Genomic DNA, 20,549 nt, shown 5'->3' on the forward strand with positions numbered 1-20,549 from the left:
AAGCTTTTGAGTATTGCCCCTTTGTCATGACTTCACCTGGCAAAGCAACAGTGCTCAAAAAGCTTGTGACTTCAAAAAAACCTGTTGGACCATAACCTGATGTCATGTGACTTCTGATCATTTAAAGGCAGATGACACCTAAGGAGCTGCTGTAATGAGCGATGCCAGCAAACTGGGTACTAGGTTCAGACACCAAGCTGTCTATTGGGCCAGAGAAAATGAGAGCAAGCCACTGGGGGGAGGGGGAAAAAGAAATTTATTAGCAAGAAAGTCTTACAAAGCTGGTCTGATGCATTGAAATGATGTCCACACTATCCCTGGCAGGGTGTTCCACTGATTTTTAGGACCCATTTTTCCAATGCCATCTATCCACCAATCAGTGGCACGTAACAGTGGTGAGAGTTCGGTCACCCTTTGAACTGCAAAACAAAAGCTTAAAGCCATTATCTACACCAAGCCAATTTACCCCAGCTCAGTGCATCTTAGCACAACTGCACAATGGTTGCATAAAATGGCACTATGGTAGAGTTCTTATCCCTCTGCTGGGAAGCCAGCTTCAAGTCCCACCTTCTCCAGAGGTGTACAATAAAATCTCTGAACAGTTGATTCACAAACAAAAAGGTTAAATAAAATGCACGTGCATACAGGAACACATCAGAAACAAGAGCTAGGAGGAGGCTATTCAGCCCTTCAAGCCTGCTCCAATGGTCAATCAAATTGCTCTGATTTGAGCTTCAGTGGTCCACCCCACCACCACCCCACCCCAACTGTTCTCCACATCCTGGTCCATCAGAATGGTCTAACACATTGGAAATGACCCAGCCTCCACTGTAGAAGAGGATTCCTGAATCTCCAACAAGGAATTCCTCCTCATCTCAGTCTTAAAAAGAAAGACCCCCGCTTTATTCTTAAATGGAGGTCCTCACCCAGTTCTAGATTGCCTGAGGGAAAACATTAATCATTCTGCTGGCATTCATATCTTTCCAAATGGAGGTCCTATACAATCTGATAAATTCACCTTGATCCAGGAGTGGATCCTGACTATTACAGAGAGGCCTTTCCTGACTTGGGAGATGGCCACTCCAGCTGCATAATGGACCCACTCATACTAGCAAGTAGGCCAGGTTCCTGTTTGATATTCTTAAGATATGCTTTGTCCTGGAAAATATGAAGGCCTCAGCCTCTGGCTTTCCAAGGAACCTCTATGGCTTGAATGAAGTGATGGCCTTCCATTTGGTTTCCTGGTTGTCTTATGTTGGGAAGACACCATTCCTGTCTGCTGGTGGGAATGGGGATGAGCTAACCCAAAATGTCTGCATTACACTAGCTGCAGAACCGCCCACACCTGCTGCCCTAGTCTGATCCTGGGATGAACACAGGGGTCTGAGGCTGAGGGGCAGTCCTGATCCGGGAGGCCGCCTCCTGTGTTTCCCATCCTATTGGAGCGCAGAAATCCCGTTCCCATTATGGGACCCTCCCCACTCCTTGGAAAACCAGCCCCATTAGTACACATTAAACCACTTTGGTTAGTAAGTTGTCAGTAGTTAGGTACATTAGGTTTAATCAGTCACATCAGTAAAATTAAACATAGACCACCGACCCACCCCCAACCCCGACCCCGACCCACCTCCCAATACACAGTTTGGAAGCAACTAAACATGTCTAACATTAGAATCTAAGTTCCCAGCCTTCAATTGGGAAACACATCAAACTGATCTGACCCTGTGCAACACTGAGAATGCCTCATCTATACAGTAATACCAACACCATCCCCCACCCCAAAACCTATCGTAATGCAGCCCCCCCTCCCTCTAAGATCTGGAGTGAATCCCTGAGAAGGAAGGGGCTGTCAAAGGATGACTCCCCCATTCCCAATTGATCGGACCCTGAGATTATCGACGCCCACTCTGAGTACAGTTTCTACCCTCCTTTTTATCCTGGTTCCACACTAATGATGGACTGGCACACACCCCACCCCACCTCAGCACCTGCCAGTTGCTGCTGCCCTCCGATTGGGATTGGACTGTGCTCCCAGAGGCCTGCCTGATGCAGTTGCTCTCAGGCTGAAGACAGCAACCATCACATCACCCCACACCCTCACACTTTTCAAAGAACACCCTATCCTTGCCATTCCCTTGGTGCACTGGTTGACCACCTATCAGACACGGAGGTGACGTCTGCAATGTGTGGCACTATCTGTTGACATCACTGGCCGTCAGGGTCTGTTCACTGGCCAGTATCCTCCATGCCCATCGTCACTGCCAGGTCTACCACATAGTTCGTTTCACATCAGTGGGGTGGGATGGTATCGAACAGCATTAGCTGGCATGGGAGCCAGTCTATCAAAAGTTGTCAGTGTTAGGAGGTGTAGGGGATAATGTACTCAGTCAGTCAGCCTCCTTCAGCTAGGCTTCACTACAACATTCATAAATATTGTCCTCCATTAATGCAATCACTTGCTCAAACTTGTGTTGGAATTGCATGCGTCTGGTCAGCGAGTTTGATTCCAACGCATGCATCACCTGGATGGACAGAAAAAGAGAGTGAGTGTGAAATATTGAGGCAGACAGCGAGAGAGTGGGGGAGAGTGAGGGCAGGAGTATGAAATTGGGAGAGAGAGAGAAAAAGTGGAGAGAGAGAGAGAGAGAGAGAATGAAAGCATGAAGTAGTGAGAGAGGGGGACAGTGAGAGTATAAAATAGTGAGAGAGGAAGTCAGATGGACAGAGATGGGGAGAGACAGAAAGCGAGAGAGGGGGGTGGAGGAGACACAGAAAGAGAGGGGGTGGGGGGAGAGAGAGGGTATGAAGAATTAAAGAGAGAAAGTGGAGAGAGACAGAGAGAGACAAAGGATGAGAATATGAAATGGTGAGGGGTGAGGGGAGTGTGTGTGTGTGTGTGTGTGTGTGTGTGTGTGTGTGTGTGTGTGTGTGTGTGTGTGTGTGTGTGTGTGTGTGAGTGAGAGAGAGAGAGAGAGAGAGAGAGAGAGAGAAGTGGTGAAAGTGAGAGTCAGAGAGACAGAGAAAGGGGGAGAGGGAGAGGGGGAGACAGACAGAGACAGAGGGACAGGCAGAGAGGGGACAGGGAAAGGGACGGGAGAATAAATAACAGCAGCCAACATTCACAATTGAGACTTTCAAATGTTGTTTTTCTCCGACATCTCAAAACCACTGAAAGTTGTTCCTAATGGCAGCAGGACTCTGGGACAGTAACCTCCACTCTCCCTCACTTTCTGGGGGGTGAATTTATGGGAGGGACATGTGGGAGACTACTGCTCCCTTTGAAATGTGGCAGCGAGAGATTAGTACCAACAAAATTCTACCCTCAGAGCAGGAGACAAGTGGAGAAGAGATGAAACTGAGTGAGTGAAGAGAAGTCTCATCAGTGACGTCTCGAAGTGAGATCGGGATTTTGGGATAACAAGGTGTAGAGCTGGTTGAACACAGCAGGCCAAGCAGCATTAGAGGAGCAGGAATGCTGACGTTTTGGGCCTAGACCCTTCTCCAGCATCAGCAGTTCCTACTATCTCGGGATTTTGGGAGCTCGCTCCCATACCGTGGAGACATGGAGAGCTCCTGGTCAAGGCCAAAAATGAGGGAATGGAAAACGGTTAGACAGTAAAAGACACAGAGCAATGTGGTTGGGGTGAGGGAGAATGGAGTGGTGAGGGAGGACAGTCTGAGGGAGGAGGGGGTGATGAGGGAGGAAGGAATGATGGTAGAAGGTGTGAGGGAGGATGGGGGTGAAGGAGAATGGGGGTAGGGAGGAGGGAGCAATGGTATAATGTGTGAGGGAGGAGGGAGTGATTAGACAGTGTGAGGGAGGAGGGTTGATGGGAAAGGGATGAGGGCGGAAGGCGGGTGAGGGAGGACGGAGTGATGGTGGAAGAGGTGAGGTGGAATGGGGGTGAAAGAGGATGGGGTGAGGGTGGAAGGGAGTCAGGGAGGATGGGGTGAGGGTGGAAGGGAGTCAGGGAGGATGGGGTGAGGGTGGAATAGGTGAGCGTGGATGGTGTAAGATTGACATGTGATTGACAGTATCTGCCAGCAGGAGGAGCTGCAGCAGCAGATGGAAACAGGGTTTGTGGCACGCACTGCTGTTGGTATTTTGCTTCTCATTTCAGCATATAGGGGGAAACCCAGTGATAAGACTTGCTGCATCTGAACTCGACTCCTTAGACTTTTTAATTCTCTAAGCAAAGCCCAGTGCAGGCTGCATTCCAGGCTGACTTAGATTCTCAAGGCTTATGGGAACTGGGAGGAAACTAAGAGATCTGAGCTACCATGATCTTACTGAAGGACATTGCAAGCTCTAAGGGTTGACTGGCCTGTTTCCCATCCTAATTCATATGGTCCTATATCAGTGCATGTGTGCGAGTAAGGGATGACTCAGTTTGCGTGTGTGCGAGTCTGTGTCCCAGTAAATGTGTGTCTCCCTGAGGGTTAATGAGCCTGACTGTATCTGAGCCTGATTGTGTACTGATAAGAGCAATGAGAGGGGAGTATTTGTGGGTGTGCCTACATGCCTTATCTACGTGGTAGGGAAGGAGTGACGGTGGGGCTTGTAGATAGGGACAGAAGGCTATGTAGGGGGCTCTGATTAGTTACATGACCTGTCACATTCACAGCTACCACCTTCTGCAAAACAGAACAACAGGAACTGACAGATACATTAGACCCACCTGGCAGCGATATCTCTTGGCATATTTGTAGATTTCAGCCATGGCAAAATTATTGTTGAACTCATTTTGGTATTTCTGTAGACAAGGTAAAAAGAGAACGCTCCGAATTCAGAAACCCTGTTGTGCTACGTCTTACTGACACAAGGCAAGGCCAACTTTTCTTGTTGATTCAGTTCATCAATAGACAGACTTCAACACAGAGGAACAAGACACATTTACCATATTCATTGTTCCTGCAACAAATACAGAGCTCCAATGGCGCTCTCCCCATCAAACATTCCCAGGACAGGGACAGCATGCGGTCAGGTACAGAGTAAAGCTCCCTCTACACTGTCGCCCCGTCAAACACTACCAGGACAGGGACAGCACGAGGTCAGGTACAGAGTGAAGCTCCCTCTACACTGTTCCCCATCAAACATTCCCAGGACAGGGACAGCATAAGGTCAGGTACAGAGTAAAGCTTCCTCTACACTGTCCGCCATCAAACATTCCCGGGACAGGGACAGTACGGGGTTAGATACAGAGTAAATTTCCCTCTAGATTGTCCCCATCAAACATTCCCGGGATAGGGACAGCATGGAGTTAGGTACAGAGTAAAACTCCCCCTACACTGTCTCTCCATCAATTACTCACAGGAGACGGACAGCACAGGGTTAGATACAGGGTAAAGCTTCCTCTATGACCTTCCTCTTAGTCTCTGCTGCTTACCCGAGATTCCTCTGCCAGGTGAGCATTCATCTCCTGTTCACTCAATGTGATCATTTCCTGGATCTCTCTGTAATATCTCTGCACAGCTTTCTTGTACTCTGGGATTTCCTTTGCATATAAGAGTTTATTTGTTGGTGAATCCTAAAGGAAAAAAAATAACACTAGGTTCTGCATGATGATCTGTTGCCAGGACATGTGAAAATATGATTCAGCAGTAGGCTATCAGCGCCCCCAAACACCACTGTTTAAGAAGGTACTGGCTGATCTGAGAACTCCATATTCCTGGCCAGCCCCTGATAACCTTTCCAATCCTTGCTTGTCATGAATCTATCCATTTTTTCCTGAACAATATTGCAACTGCCTTTTGACAAAAAAACTTTCAAAGGACTCGTGACTCTGGAAGAAAAAAATTGCTCCTTATCTCTGACTTCATTGTGCAACCTGTTATTTTCAAACAGTGACCTTGAATTTTCCCATAACATCCCCTCCATGTCCACCCAATGAAGATCCCTCCGAAACTTATAAAATCCTATCAAATCACCTCTGACTCTTCTGAACCCCAAAGGTTACATGCCTAGCCTGTCTTGCCGTTCCTCAGAACACAACCCACCCATTCCAGGCTTCAGTTTAATAAACATTCTCTAAACTGCTTCCAACATATTCACATCCTTCCATACATATGGTGACCAGTATTGTAAAGAGTACTCCAGATGTGATGTCTCGCCAATGTATAACTGAAGCATAACCATCTTACTCTTGTATTCAATTTCCTTCACAAAACATAACATTCTATGAGCTAACAAGGTGTAGAGCTGGATGAACACAGCAGGCCAAGCAGCATCAGAGGAGCAGGAAGGCTGTTGTTTCGGGCCTAGACCCTTCTTCAGAAATTTCCTGATTACTTGCTGCATCTGCGCACTAACCTTCTGCAACTCCTGCAGTAGGAAACCCTGATATCTCTGCACATCAGAGCTCTGCAACCCCTATGCTTTTATCGTAAATACGTTTCCTTTTTGAGTCTTCATCCCAAGACGGACAACTTCCAATGTTATACTCTCTGAGCTGAATCTTATGGTACTTTTTATTTGATTAAATGCAAGATAGATTGAGTTTTGTGAAGAGATCCTAACCATGAAGTTTCTCATCACTTCTTACCAGACTTGCTGCTCCAGTTGGTCTTTCAGTACCTACAGTGTGTCTGATCTGACTGCTGTCCCCATTCCTTGTGCAACTTTTCCTTGCCAGAGATCCCAGAATTCACTGGCGTTCTGATTTAAATCCAGATGTACAGGTGGACACGCACAGTCAGTCTAGAGCTGCCCCATTCAGCTTCTACCAGTTGTTTGGGCAGGGCAGGTGGAGGTGGGGGAATGAAATTGGCTTGAGACCGTGCAGGCAGGAAGCTTGCAGTAATGCTGTATGGGGTGATGTAAAGACAGGATTTCCTCATTTCCTAGGACCAGCAGTGGAGCTTGGTCAGAGGTCTCACCACCTGGAGGAATACCAAGTGCTGTAGGATGAAGCTCAATGCCCTTCTCTGCTCTGGTCAAATATAATTTCCCTTTCACAAAACCATGTTGAATTGGCCTGATTACCTTGAACTATGTTTTAGCAGCCCTGATGTAATGTCTTTAATAAAAGCTTCTGACATTTTCCACATTCTAATTTGATTACATTCCAGTCTATAACTCTCCCTTGGGTAACTTTTATTCTCTATATAAACCATCACGAATCCATCAATTAGATTCCAGTCTGTAACACATTCCCAGGTATGCATTATTTCATATATAAACCTCTGATCTCCTCTATTAAATTGCAGTCTATAACTCACTCCCAGGTATCTGTTATTCCATATATAAACCACCCGAAACACCTCAATTAGATTTCAGTCTGTAACTCATTCCCAGGAATCTGTTATTCTTTATACAAACCATTCCAAACCTCTCAATTAGATTGCAGTGTGTAACTCACTCCCGGGTATCTAATATTCTTTGTATAACCCCCACGATTACATTCCGGCTTGTCATTCCTCCCGAGTAGTTGGCTCAGCTGGGTTTTTACCTTGCCCAGCTGCAGGTCAGAAATGGAGCAGGCGTCAATGAATGCCTGGGCTATGACAGACAGGCAGGCATCCATATGGTCAGTCTTTTCCACGTCGAAAACAAATTGCGGGTTCTTCAGGATATTCACCCAAAAACGCAGCGGCAAGCTGGGAAGGAAGGAGAAACTACACATTACTCTGAAAGTTTCATGACAGCAACCTGACTCCATACGTGGAATTCTTAGCAGAGCTGAACTGGGAACGTTTCTGAGGATATTACTTGCTGCCTTGAAAAGGGAGAACCAGTGGACGTGGTGCGTTTGGATTCTCAGCAGGCACTTGTGAATGACCCACACTGGAGGCTAGTAACTAAAATGGTTGGAGTGTCCAAAACTAGACGGTATAAGTTAAAGTGAGAAGGGAAATATTTAACAGGAACCCAAGGGGCAAGTTTTTCATGTAGGTGGTGGTGTGTGTAAATGAGCTGCCAGAGGAAATAGCAAAGGCTGGTACAATAACAACATTTAAAAGGCATCTGGATGGGTAAATGTATAGGTACAATTTACAGGGATATGGGCCAAATGCTGGTAAATGGGACTAGATTTATACAGGATATCTGGTCGGCATGGATGTGTTGGACTGAAAGGTCTGTTTCTGTGCTGTATATCTCTACGACTCTCCGAGATTGAGTGATCTATAAGAGTGTGGATTGAGAATTAGTTAACAGAGAGAACACGGAGAGTAGCAATAAATGGTTCATTTTCATGACTGCAGACTCTGTGATACTGTGTTACATCTACAAGTGTTCACAGTCTTTATAAATAATATGGAAAAATGGCTCTTGTAGCGCAGTGGTAGTGTCCCTCCATTTGAGCCAAGAGGCCAGGGTTTAAGCTTATCTGCTCTAGAGATGTGTCATAACATTCCTGGACAGGTTGATTGAAAATATCAAGGTGAGGGGCACAAATTATAATATTTCCAAGTTTGTTGATGGGACCTAACTGAGTGCGAACAGATGTTGTGTTAGAAATGAGAGGAAGATTCAAGGCGACTTGAACAATCTGAGTCAGTGGGCTAGGAAATGGAGGTGAAATCTAATGTGAACAGGTATGAGGCTATTCACATTGGTAGGTAGGCAACAGCAAGGCAGAATTGTATCAGAGATAATAGGAACTGCAGATGCTGGAGAATCCGAGATAACAAGGTGTGGAGCTGGATGTACACAGCTCCTAAGATGCTGCTTGGCCTGTTGTATTCATCCAGCTCCACACCTTGTTATCTAGCAAGGCAGAATATTTTGTTAACCGGAAGAGAGTGGGTGTTCCAAAGGATCTGGGTGTCCCTGTCCATGAGTCAGTCAAAGCTCGCAAGCAAGGTGCAGCAATTTGAAAAACAAATAATTGTCATCCCTAAGGGGGTTTGAGTACAAAATAAAGATGTCCGGCTACATTAGAGCCTTCTGCGAGATCTCACCTGAAGTGTTGTGTCCAGTTTTAATCCTCTTACCTAAGGAAGAATAAATGGATGGCTGCATTATCTTATGAGGAGAGGGGCTGAGTCTGTATTTCATATGGTTTAGAAGAATGAAGGGGAATCTCTTTGAAACATAAAGAATCCTTACAGGGTGTGACTGGGTGGGTGTATGTAGGTTAAGGAGTTGGGTATTTTTTGATTTCTCAAACCCAGTGGAAACTCAAGTCGTTGAGCCAGGTTAAAGTCAGGCATTCATAGATTTCTGCAGACTAATAACATTAGGGGGGATGGGGATGTGAAGATATTTACAGAAAGGTGGCATTGTGGTCAATGATTAACCATGGTCTCATTGAATGACAGATCAGGTTCCTCTTGGTCCTTTAATCTGCAAACTGGAGACAGGGCCTGCAAAGTGATTAGTGGAGAGACATTCGGAAAGGGAATAGAGTTGCTGTAAAGGGGAGAGAACAGCTTTAAGCATTTCAACAAAAGAATACTCAGCTACCAGAACAGGACAACTGAGATAATTGCAAATGAATGTCAAGGATTTAGGTGCAAGATATCAGAATTTAGGAGACTGCAATTTGGGTGAAATGTAAGGAGTGATACCGTAATGAACGTTCTGTTAATTGTATAATTTAATTGTGAACAGCTTTATTTCATAAAGATTTATGATTATGTGTTATCACATTGTATACCGTGAATTATTAGACCTACAGTAACAATGTTCAATACAAACATACAATGTGACACCACTACAAACTGTGGAAAGAATATTTCGGGTGATGGTTTTTCCATGTAGAAGTGTGCAGCAGTTAATTAAAAAAAACAAAACAAAAACATCATAATTAGGCAGGGTCTGCTAATAGACAGGGAACAGCTACTTGCGGATGAACCTACATGCGAATAGGGATATCAAGAGTTTGATAAAGAAAAAGAAAGAAGCATATGTCAGGTGTAGTGCATTAAAAACAGTATTGTGAGAGTGTGGGGGGTGGTGCTTGAAAACAAACTAGGAGGGCAAAGAGGGGCCAAGAAGCACTTTTGGGAGACTGAATCAAGGAAAGCCCCAAGGCATTTCTGAAGTATATTAAGAGTAAGAGTATTAACAGGGAAAGGGTGGGAATTCAGTGAACTTGAGCGAGGTCCTAGCTGGATATTTCTCATCTGTATTCACAGAGGAGCAAGATATTGTAGCTGGGGATTCCAGCTGGGATGGTGAGGTTCTAGAATACATTAAGATTAATGAGGAATAGGTATTAGATGTTTTAGCATGCATAAGGATGCATAAACTTGCAGGGCTGGAGGAGATGTATCCCAGGCAACTGTGGGAGGTAAAGGAGGAGATTGCTGGCGGCCTGTTGGAAATTTTTAACACTTTACTGGCCACAGGTGAAGTGTCAGATGACGGTAGGATAGCTAATATGGTCCCTTTGTTCAAGAAGGGCAGCAGGGATAGGGCAGGTCATTACAGATTGGTTACTCTGACGTCAATGGTAGGGAAATTATTGGAAAGAATTCTGAGAGACAGGGTTAATCAACACTTGGAAAAGCTGGGATTGATCATGGATGGACAGCATGGACTTAATGACTTCAATATGGAGATTGAAGATATAATTAATGACGTACAGAAACTGGCGGTGCTGTTGTTAGTGAGGCAGATGGTCTCTGACTTTCATGATATATTGATCAGCTGGTAAACTGGGCAGAGCAATGGCAGGTGGAATTTAATCCTGATATGTATGAGGTGATGCATTTTGGGAGGTTGAATAGGGGAAGGATTCAGACAATGAATTGTAGGCCCTTAGTGCATGCTGAGGAACAAAGGGACCGTGGTGTACAAATCCACAGATCCCTGAAGTTGTCAGCACAGGTAGACAGGGTGGTGAGGAAGGGATGGTGGGTTTCATTAGCTGTGCATAGAATATAGGAGCAAAGAAAACTTGTTATAACTTTATAAAGCATTGGTTGTAAAACCAGATGAAGTGACTGTGAGCAATTCTGGTCACTGTTCTTTTGAAAGGATGTGATTGCATTGGAGAGGAGATTCACCAGGATGTGGCCTATGATAGGAACTCTCAGTTATGAGGAGAGACTGGATAGGCTGGGTTTGTTCTCCCGAGAGCAGAGGAGGCTGAGGGGTGGATCTGATTGAGGCACACAAAATTACGAGAGGCAGGGGCAGAGTTTTAAGCAGTTATGAGGAAAATCTTTTTCCGGCCCAGAGGATGGTAGAAACATGGAACACGTGCCTGAGGGGGTGGTGGAGTCAGGTACTCTCGTAACAATAAAGTTCGAGTTTGAGTTTGACTTATTGTTGTCATGTGTATGATGACTCAGTGAAAAAGTGTTGTTTTTGTGTGCTCGATATCAGATTGTACCAAACAAAGTGTATCAGGGTAGCAGAACAGAGTGCAGAATACAGTATTACAGCCACAGAGAAGGCGTAGAGAGAGAGAGATCAATATTAACATTTGAGAGGTGTGTACAAAAGTCTGATAACAGCTGGGAAGAAGTTGTTCTTGTTTCTGTTCATATGTATATTCAAACTTCTATATCTTCTGCCTAGCAGAAGAGTGTAGAAGAGAGAAGGGTCTTTGGTTATGTTGGTTGCTTCCTCGAGGCAGTGACAAGTAAAGACAAAGCCAATGGAAGGAATGCTGGTTTGTGTGATGGTCTGAGCTGGGTTCATGACTCTCTGTAGTTTCTCATGGTCTTGGGAAGAGCAGTTGCCACACTATGTTGTGACATATCCATGTGTGCATCTATACAAATTAGTAAGTGGACATGCCAAACATTTAAGAAGCATTCAGATGAGCACTTAAAAAGCCAACGCATAATAGGCTATGGACCAAGTTCAGGGAAATGGGTTTAGTGTAGTTTGGTGTTTGTTGGTCGGTATAGATATGATAGGCCAAAGGGCCTGTTTTGATGCTGCTTGACTCCATTTGTTGATAAGTTAAGTATGTTATCTTGTACCAATTTAAATATGTCATGTCTGGGAAATGAATGCTTTCTCTTAGACTTAACAGAATGAGATTGGTCGTTGGTGAGATTAGTGAATTCTTCAAATTCTGCTTCTATATGAGTCGAAATTCCCCACATATCAACAGAGCAGTGATACTCTAATGGCCATAATGTGTAGGAATGAACAGGATACTGCTGTAAAGTTACTCATTCACCTGTTGGTTTTCCAGATGTGCAGGGTGTCCGGATCAGTGATGCCTCGTTTCTCAGCCTGCTCCTCCAGAAAATCAAAAAAATATTTCACTGCAAATGGAGGTTTCACTGCTTGGATACTGAGCACAGCTCGGAACAAATCGTCCAGGAACTTCTGCAGCGTGCCCTAGAAACAGTAGGAACTGAGTCAGTGTGAGGGAATGATGGTTGTCTGGATGTGGAAAAAGGCAGTGAAGGAACAGTAATGTATTTCCAAGAGCTTTGTCCTGGATGGTGTGAAGCTTTTCGAGTGTTGTTTGAGCTGTACCCATTCAGGGCAAGTGGGGAGCATTCCATCACACTCTTGACTTATGTCTTGTCGATGGTGGACAAACTCTGGGGAGTCAGGAGGTGAGTTACTCACTGCAGTTTTCCCTATATAGCCTCTGGTCTACTCTTGTAGCCGCTGTGATTATGTGGTGAGCCCAGTTGAGTTTCTGGAAATTGGTAACCCCTACGATGTTGATAGTGGGGGATTCAGTGGCGGTAACACCATTGAATGGGAAGGGGCAATGTGACTATAATTTGAAGAGTGGGCTATGTGGTCACATAAGGTTGTTCCACCATTGAATAAGATCTGATTATAACCTCATATCCACATTCCTCACCACATGAAACCCTTACTTATCAAGAACCTATCTACCTTTACCTTAAAAATATTTAAAACCCAGCTTCCACCACCTTCTGAGCAAGAGAGCTCCAAAGACTCATGATCCTCCATAGTAAAAAACCTCTGGGAGTAGCTTTTCCAATCCTAATTTATTATGTTTTTCAGGGCTGCGGTGTTAGCACCTGAGCTGATGTGAAGGGAGTGAGGATTTTGGAAATTCACATCCACAATTAACTGCACTTCCATACCTGAAACCCAATGTAAACAGGCTTGTAAACGTTGACACAGATACACAATCCCCCTCTCTCACACACTCTCTCTTACACATGTATACATAACACAGGTACCAACATGCTCTCTGTTTTACATACACACGCACAATCCTTGTCTTGGGACTCTGAGTGAGTCGTGTAGCAGCTCTCATGTCTTCTGTACCGTACCTTGGTGGAGAGCAGCCTGGTCAGGTAAATCTCTGGTAAAACTTTCTTGCGGTGACTGTGCTTGTGAGATTTCTTTGTTTCAACGAGTTCATCATTTGGAAGGACCTGGTTTGTGAGGAAGGGAAAGTTTTGATGGATCAGGAACCGAGTGCAACTCAATACTGATGTGGATCAGGATAGACCAAAGAGGATCAGGATGGCAATAGGTGAGACAGATTGATGTAGGGTGAGGATAGGGCAGGAGATGGTATGGTTGGGGGTGGGGTTTGCTTAGACAAAGGCTTCAGATCATCAAGTTCAGAAAGAAAGGAGGAGAACATGCCCCCATCTATATTAACGGATCTGAGGTTGAGAGAGCGAAGAGCATCAAGCTCCTCGGAGTGACAATAACCAACAACCTGTCTTGGACTTCACACATAAATGCGACAGTCAAGAAGGCACAACATGCCTCTTCTTCCTCAGGTATCGATAATGTCCCTCACTAATTTCTACAAATGCATCATTGAAAGCAGAGTGTCCAGGTGTATAACGGCCTGGCACGGCAACTGCTCTGCTTCGGACGGTAAGAAACTACAGAAGATGGTGTGCACAGCCCAAGCCATCACAGAAGACAACCTTCCATCTATGGACTCTATTTACATGGCTCGCTGCCACAGAAAGGCAGCCAGCATCATCAAAGACCCATCGAACCCCGGTAATGATCTCTTGCAACCTCTTCCATCAGGCAGAAGGTGCAGAAGCCTGGGCACTAGCACCAATAGGTTCAGGAACAGCTTGTTTCTGGCCATTATCAGACTGATGAATGGACTTTGGCCTCAAATAATGTAACCTGCAATGTAACCTGCATGCCTCTAAATCTTTTTGATCTGTACATCTTTTGCTTGCTGTGATCTGACTGTAGCATTCGTAAACAAAGCTTTTCACTATATATCGGTACACGTGACAATAAATCAATCAATCAAATGTTACTAGCTGTATTAAAATTTGTCTTCAGTTCAGGTACATTCGGATCAAAGCTTCCTCTAGCCTGTGCTACAGCTACCCACCATCAAAATCAGACAGTATTAGAAATCCGATTTCAATTCATCACTCCGAGTTCAGCTGCAGTCAAACTATAAATCCCAACAAATGACAGCACTGGGGATTGAGATCGTCATGTATCAGGGACGGTGGGTTCTTCAAGTGAAGCCCAGTCCATTTCATTCCCCACATGAAGAGCAGATACCTATTGGGCCAGTTGGTAAGGTGGAGTGTTCCTCCTGTTTGGGATCTCCGCTTTGTCTGCTTGTTATCCAGGGATGGTGCACAGAATTAGAGTTTATTGCAGAGGCAAGCAAAAGGCTCTGAGCTACTCAGAGTGAGAGTAAGTAAACAGGCACTCACCAAATGGAAGTATTTTTCAGTGTCCAAGTCCTTTACTGCAAAAGAATAAAAGATCATTTAAAGGGTACATTTGAATGCATGCATACCTATGATCTAAATAAACTCAGAAGAGTCAACGTTACCCCATTTTTGCTGTGGAATATGGTTGGAACAGGATGCGGATATTGATCTTAAACTTTCTGGGTTGATCTTGCATCAGCTTTAATTGGAAGAAAGGAGAGGAGACAGTGGTGTAGTGGCAGTGACCCAGGTCCTGGTACTTTGGGGATATGGGTTCACATCCCACCATGATGACAAGTTGGGGAATTTAAATTCAGTCGATAAATCAAGAATTGAAATCCCATCCTCACTGAGGTAACCACAAAACGGTACTTGATTGATATGAAAGCCCATCTGGATCCTTACCCTACCTGTGATGCCACAGAGCCCCAGGAGTGTGGGTGACCCTAAAATGCCCTTGTAATCCACTCAGCTCAGTCATTAGGGTTGGCAACCAAATAGTGGCCTTGCCAGTGACCATCAAAGAGCCTAACCAATTGCTTGCCTCAAAGCAGGAAGGATCACTGTTTAACACGGCCCTTAGGAACAGAACAGAAAGCCATTTGGCCCTTTGAACTTATTCTGTCATTCCATTAGATCAAGGGTCTCCTGTAAATTAGCTTCATTCACTTGTATTCGTTCAATACCCTAAACTGGCATTAGCTAAAACTAAAGCTCGTGAAGTTGAAGGGAAATTATTGACTTGGTCAGAAGATTGGTTAGCCAGTAAGACAAGACAATGTAGATAATAGTGTGCAATGAGATTGGAAGTAAGCTACTAGTTGTGTCCCACAGCTATCTATGTTGGGGTCACAATTATTCACCGTACTTGTTTATGACTTAGATACCACAATAAAGAACCTTTGAACTAAATAAGCTGAGTGAGCAAGACTTGGCAGATGGATTTAAACACAAGAAAGTGTGAGGTTACCCATTCTGTACCAAACAAACATCAGTCTAAGTATCCATGAAACAGTGTAAAAGGTGGATGCCTAAGAGATTTAAGGCCTCCTCGTTCACACGTCACTAAAATTATACTTAAAATAAATTTTTAAAGAAAATTTTTAGAAAAGTTAACTTTTCTACCCAGGACACTCAGAGAGTTGCATTTATCCCTGAGCTATCCATACCTCCTATATTTACCCCTAAGACATTCATACCTCCTTTACTCTCTGAAATTCATACCGCTGTACTTACCCTGAACTGTTCACACCCCCATATTACCCTGAACCATTCACACCCCCTATACTTACCCTTAACCATTCATACCCCCTATATTTACTCCTGAGCCATTCATACCTCCTTTACCTACCCTCTAGAATTTATATCCCTGTATTTGCCCCCTGACCTATTCACAGCTTCTGTATCATTCACAAGCTGTAGATATCCCCTTGGCCACTCATACTCATGTTTTTACCTCCTGGGCTTTTTGCAGCTCCTGTTTTTACTCCCAGATCTCTTAGAGCTGTATCTGTCTCTTGAAGTGTTCCCTACATTTTCCCTTCTCCATGACTCCAGGAATGTCATTGTAATTGGGGATCCAGCTGTGATCAGACCTACCTCGTCCGAGTGTACCATCCCACTTGTCCTTCAAGCTCATGGCCAATGATGCTCCATCAGGGACCTGGAAACAGAAGTGAAAGGTCACTGCCACAGTGTCACATGGCAGACAGCATCAACCACGTCCCTGATTTATGGTAAAATGCAGATTGAGGTCTGGCTCAGTGTTACTTTGTTTCATTCATGTGTTGGTTAATCATCGAGACATTTTCACATGAAGTTCAAGCTGTTATAACATTATAGAGTCACATAGCATGGAAACAGACCCTTCAATCCAACTCACTCATGGCGACCAAGTTTTCCAAATTAAACCAGTCCCACTTGCCTGCATTTAGCTCATGTTCCTCTAAATCTTTCTTATTTCTTACCTGTCTAAATGTCTTTCAATGTTGCACCTGTACCTGAATCTACCATTTCCTCTGCCAGTTCATTCACATATGAGCCACCCTCTGTGTGAAAATACTGCCCCTCAGGTCCCTTTTAAATCTTTCTCCTCATAAAAATATGCCCTTCTGAACTCAACCACTCAAGGGAAAAGACCTTTGCTATTTACCTTACTTGTGCCCCTCATGAATTTGTAAAATTCTATAAGGCCACCCCTCAACCTCTTATGCTCCAATGGAAAAAGTCTGAGCCTATCTAGCTTCCCCTTATAACTCAAACCCACTAGTCTCGGCAACATCCTGGTTGATCTTTCCTGATCTCTCTCCAACTTAATAATATCCTTCTTACGCATGTTTACCCTACCTGTCAGAGACCAAACAGTGCAAACAGCTTTCTATTAACACCAGCTATTTGATAAATCATTTGATTTATTCACTCTTCCAGAAGGACACTCTGACCTTTCGTTTGAAAATGAAAACCCTTCACAGAAATATCCAGCATCCATCTGCTTCTGTTTTGAAATCCAAACTGCAAATGATGATATTAATATATTTGCATATAAATTATACCTTATCATCAGAACAGTCACAAAACTAGTACAGACACACTAATATAACGAAGTGTGGAGCTGGATGAACACAGCAGGCCAACCAGCATCTCAGGAGCACAAAAGCTGACGTTTCGGGCCTAGGCCCTTCATCAGAGAGGGGGATGGGGAGAGGGAACTGGAATAAATAGGGAGAGAGGGGGAGACGGACCGAAGATGGAGAGAAAACAAGATAGGTGGAGAGGAGAGTATAGGTGAGGAGGTAGGGAGGGGATAGGTCAGTCCAGGGAAGATGGACAGGTCAAGGAGGCGGGATAAGGTGGGAAGTAGGAAATGGAGGTGCGGCTTGAGGTGGGAGGAAGGGATGGGTGAGAGGAAGAACAGGTTAGGGAAGCAGAGACAGGCTGGGCTGCAGTGGGGGGAGGGGACGAGCTGGGCTGCTTTTGTGATGCAGTGGTGGGGAGGGGAAGAACTGGGCTGGTTTTGGGATGCAGTAGGGGGAAGGGGAGATTTTGAAGCTGGTGAAGTCCACATTGATACCATTGGGCTGCAGGGTTCCCAAGTGGAATATGAGTTGCTGTTCCTGCAACCTTCGGGTGGCATCATTGTGGCACTGCAGGTGCAGTTGTTTGTTGCGAACCGAGCGGAGGTGTTCTGCAAAGCGGTCCCCAAGCCTCCGCTTGGTTTCCCCAATGTGGAGCAAGCCACACCAGGTGCAATGGATACAATATACCACATTGGCAGATGTGCAGGTGAACATCTGCTTGATATGGAAGGTCATCTTGGGGCCTGGGATAGGGGTGAGGGAGGAGGTGTGGGGGCAAGTGTAGCACTTCCTGCGGTTGCAGGGGAAGGTGCCAGGTGTGGTGGGGCTAGAGGGGAGTGTGGAGCGGACAAGGGAGTCATGGAGAGAGTGGTCTCTCCAGAAGGCAGACAAGGGTGGGGATGGAAAAATGTCTTGGGTGGTGGGGTTGGATTGTAGATGGCGGAAGAGTCGTAGGATGATGCGTTGTATCCGGAGGTTGGTGGAGTGGTATGTGAGAACGAGGGGAATCCTCTTGGGGGCAGTTGTGGCGGGGGTGGGGTGTGAGGGATGTGTTGCGGGAAATGCGGGAGACACTGTCAAGGGCATTCTCGACCACTGTGGGGGGAAAGTTGCGGTCCTTGAAGAACGCAGACACCTGGGATGTGCGGGAGTGGAATGCCTCATCCTGGGAGCAGATGCGGGGGAGGCGGAGGAATTGGGAATAGGGGATGGAATTTTTGCAGGAGGGTGGGTGGGAGGAGGTGTATTCTAGGTAGCTGTGGGAGTCGGTGGGCTTGAAATGGACATCAGTTTCTCGCTGGTTACCTGAAATAGAGACTGAGAGGTCCAGGAAGGTGAGGGATGTGTTGGAGATGGCCCAGGTGAACTTGAGGTTGGGGTGGAAGGTGTTGGTGAAGTGGATGAACTGTTCGAGCTCCTCTAGGGAGCAAGAGGCGGCGCTGATACAGTCATCAATGTAACGGAGGAAGAGGTGGGGTTTGGGGCCTGTGTAGGTGCGGAAGAGGGACTGTTCCACGTAACCTACAAAGAGGCTGGCATAGCTTGGGCCCATGCGGGTACCCATGGCTACCCCCTTTGTCTGTAGGAAGTGGGAGGAGTCGAAAGAGAAGTTGTTGAGGGTGAGGACGGGTTCGGCTAGGCAGATGAGGGTGTCGGTTGAGGGGGATTGGTCGGGCCTGCGGGACAGGAAGAAGCGGAGGGCCTTGAGGCCATCTGCATGAGGGATACAGGTGTATAGGGACGTTCTTCGGAGGGTCAGTGCAAACCCAATGGGCTGAATGGCACACATCCACATTGTAGGGATTCTATGATTCTATCCCAGTAAAGGCAGATTCTGGGAGAGGGTGGTTAGACCCTGCAGTGCAGCGAAGGCTCTCTGGGCTGGCACATAAACTGGTTCAGTTTGTTTGTCTCAGCTGCTCCTCACCTTGCAATGAGCCAGGGTGTTGAGCTTCTTTCGGCCGTCCTCCATCACAGACGTGTTGTCTAGGTCCCGCAGGATCCTGCTGTCACTACTTGATGCAAACCACTCTACCAAGGAAAAAGGGAGCTCTGTCACAATGAACTTTACCCCATGTTCATTTACAGCATTACCACATTATTACCAGGCTCTGGGATTCACACCAGGCACAGGCCCTGTCTCTGCAATTCACACTGGACACTGGGCCTGGTCTCTGGGATTCACACCGGGCACAGGGCCCAGTCTATAGGATTCACACTGGGCACTGGGCCCGGTCTCTGGGGTTCATGCTGGGCACAGGGCCTGGTCTCTGGGATTCACACTGGGCCCGGTCTCTGGGATTCACACTGGGCACTGGGCCCAGTCTCTGGGATTCACACCAGGCACAGGGCCCAGTCCCTGGGACTCACACTGGGCACAGGGCCCAGTCTATAGGATTCACACTGGGCACAGGGCTCGGTCTCTGGGATTCACACTAGGCCCGGACTCTGGGATTCACACTGGGCCCGGTCTCTGGGATTCACACTGGGCCCGGTCTCTGGGATTCACACTGGGCACTGGGCCCAGTCTCTGGGATTCATACTGGGCACAGGGCACAGTCCCTGGGACTCACACTGGGCACAGGGCCCAGTCTATAGGATTCACACTGGGCACAGGACTCGGTCTCTGGGATTCACACTGGGCCCGGTCTCTGGGATTCACACCAGGCACAGGACCCAGTCCCTGGGACTCACACTGGGTACAGGGCCCAGTCTATAGGATTCACACTGGGCACAGGGCACAGTCCCTGGGACTCACACTGGGCACAGGGCCCAGTCTATCGGATTCACACTGGGCACAGGGCACAGTCCCTGGGACTCACACTGGGCACAGGGCCCAGTCTATAGGATTTACACTGGGCACAGGACTCGGTCTCTGGGATTCACACTGGGCCCGGACTCTGGGATTCACACCAGGCACAGGACCCAGTCCCTGGGACTCACACTGGGTACAGGGCCCAGTCTATAGGATTCACACTGGGCACAGGGCACAGTCCCTGGGACTCACACTGGGCACAGGGCCCAGTCTATAGGATTCACACTGGGCACTGGGCCCGGTCTCTGGGGTTCATGCTGGGCACAGGGTCCGGTCTCTGGGATTCACACTGGGCACAGGGCACAGTCCCTGGGACTCACACTGGGCACAGGGCCCGGTCTATAGGATTCACACTGGGCACAGGGCTCGGTCTCTGGGATTCACACTGGGCCCGGTCTCTGGGATTCACACTGGGCCCGGTCTCTGGGATTCACACTGGGCACTGGGCCCGGTCTCTGGGATTCACACCAGGCACAGGGCCCAGTCCCTGGGACTCACACTGGGCACAGGGCCCAGTCTATAGGATTCACACTGGGCACAGGGCTCGGTCTCTGGGATTCATGCTGGGCTTACGGTCCAGTCTCTGGGATTCACACTGGGCCCAG

At 46.6% G+C, this 20,549-nt stretch overlaps 1 protein-coding gene across 2 annotated transcripts in view; it reads right to left on the reverse strand.

The window, feature by feature from the left end:
* Positions 1 to 249: 249 nt before the first annotated feature.
* plxnd1 (plexin D1) overlaps positions 250 to 20,549 on the reverse strand; it is an 87,110-nt gene continuing 66,810 nt past the window's right edge. The window contains exons 28-36 of one of the 2 annotated variants that reach the window (XM_048547823.2): positions 19,057 to 19,160; positions 16,153 to 16,216; positions 14,554 to 14,588; positions 13,171 to 13,275; positions 12,084 to 12,247; positions 7,449 to 7,596; positions 5,388 to 5,528; positions 4,680 to 4,754; positions 250 to 2,522 (exon numbers count right to left, since the gene is read on the reverse strand). In XM_048547823.2, the coding sequence (XP_048403780.2) occupies positions 2,406 to 2,522; positions 4,680 to 4,754; positions 5,388 to 5,528; positions 7,449 to 7,596; positions 12,084 to 12,247; positions 13,171 to 13,275; positions 14,554 to 14,588; positions 16,153 to 16,216; positions 19,057 to 19,160 (953 nt within the window). In that variant the 3' untranslated portion in view covers positions 250 to 2,405. The remainder of the gene's footprint in view (positions 2,523 to 4,679; positions 4,755 to 5,387; positions 5,529 to 7,448; positions 7,597 to 12,083; positions 12,248 to 13,170; positions 13,276 to 14,553; positions 14,589 to 16,152; positions 16,217 to 19,056; positions 19,161 to 20,549) is intronic. The other variant, XM_048547824.2, reaches the window with a different exon arrangement.

The sequence above is a fragment of the Stegostoma tigrinum genome, chromosome 11 (assembly GCF_030684315.1).
Source record: "Stegostoma tigrinum isolate sSteTig4 chromosome 11, sSteTig4.hap1, whole genome shotgun sequence".
In the NCBI taxonomy this organism is placed as follows: Eukaryota; Metazoa; Chordata; class Chondrichthyes; order Orectolobiformes; family Stegostomatidae; genus Stegostoma; species Stegostoma tigrinum.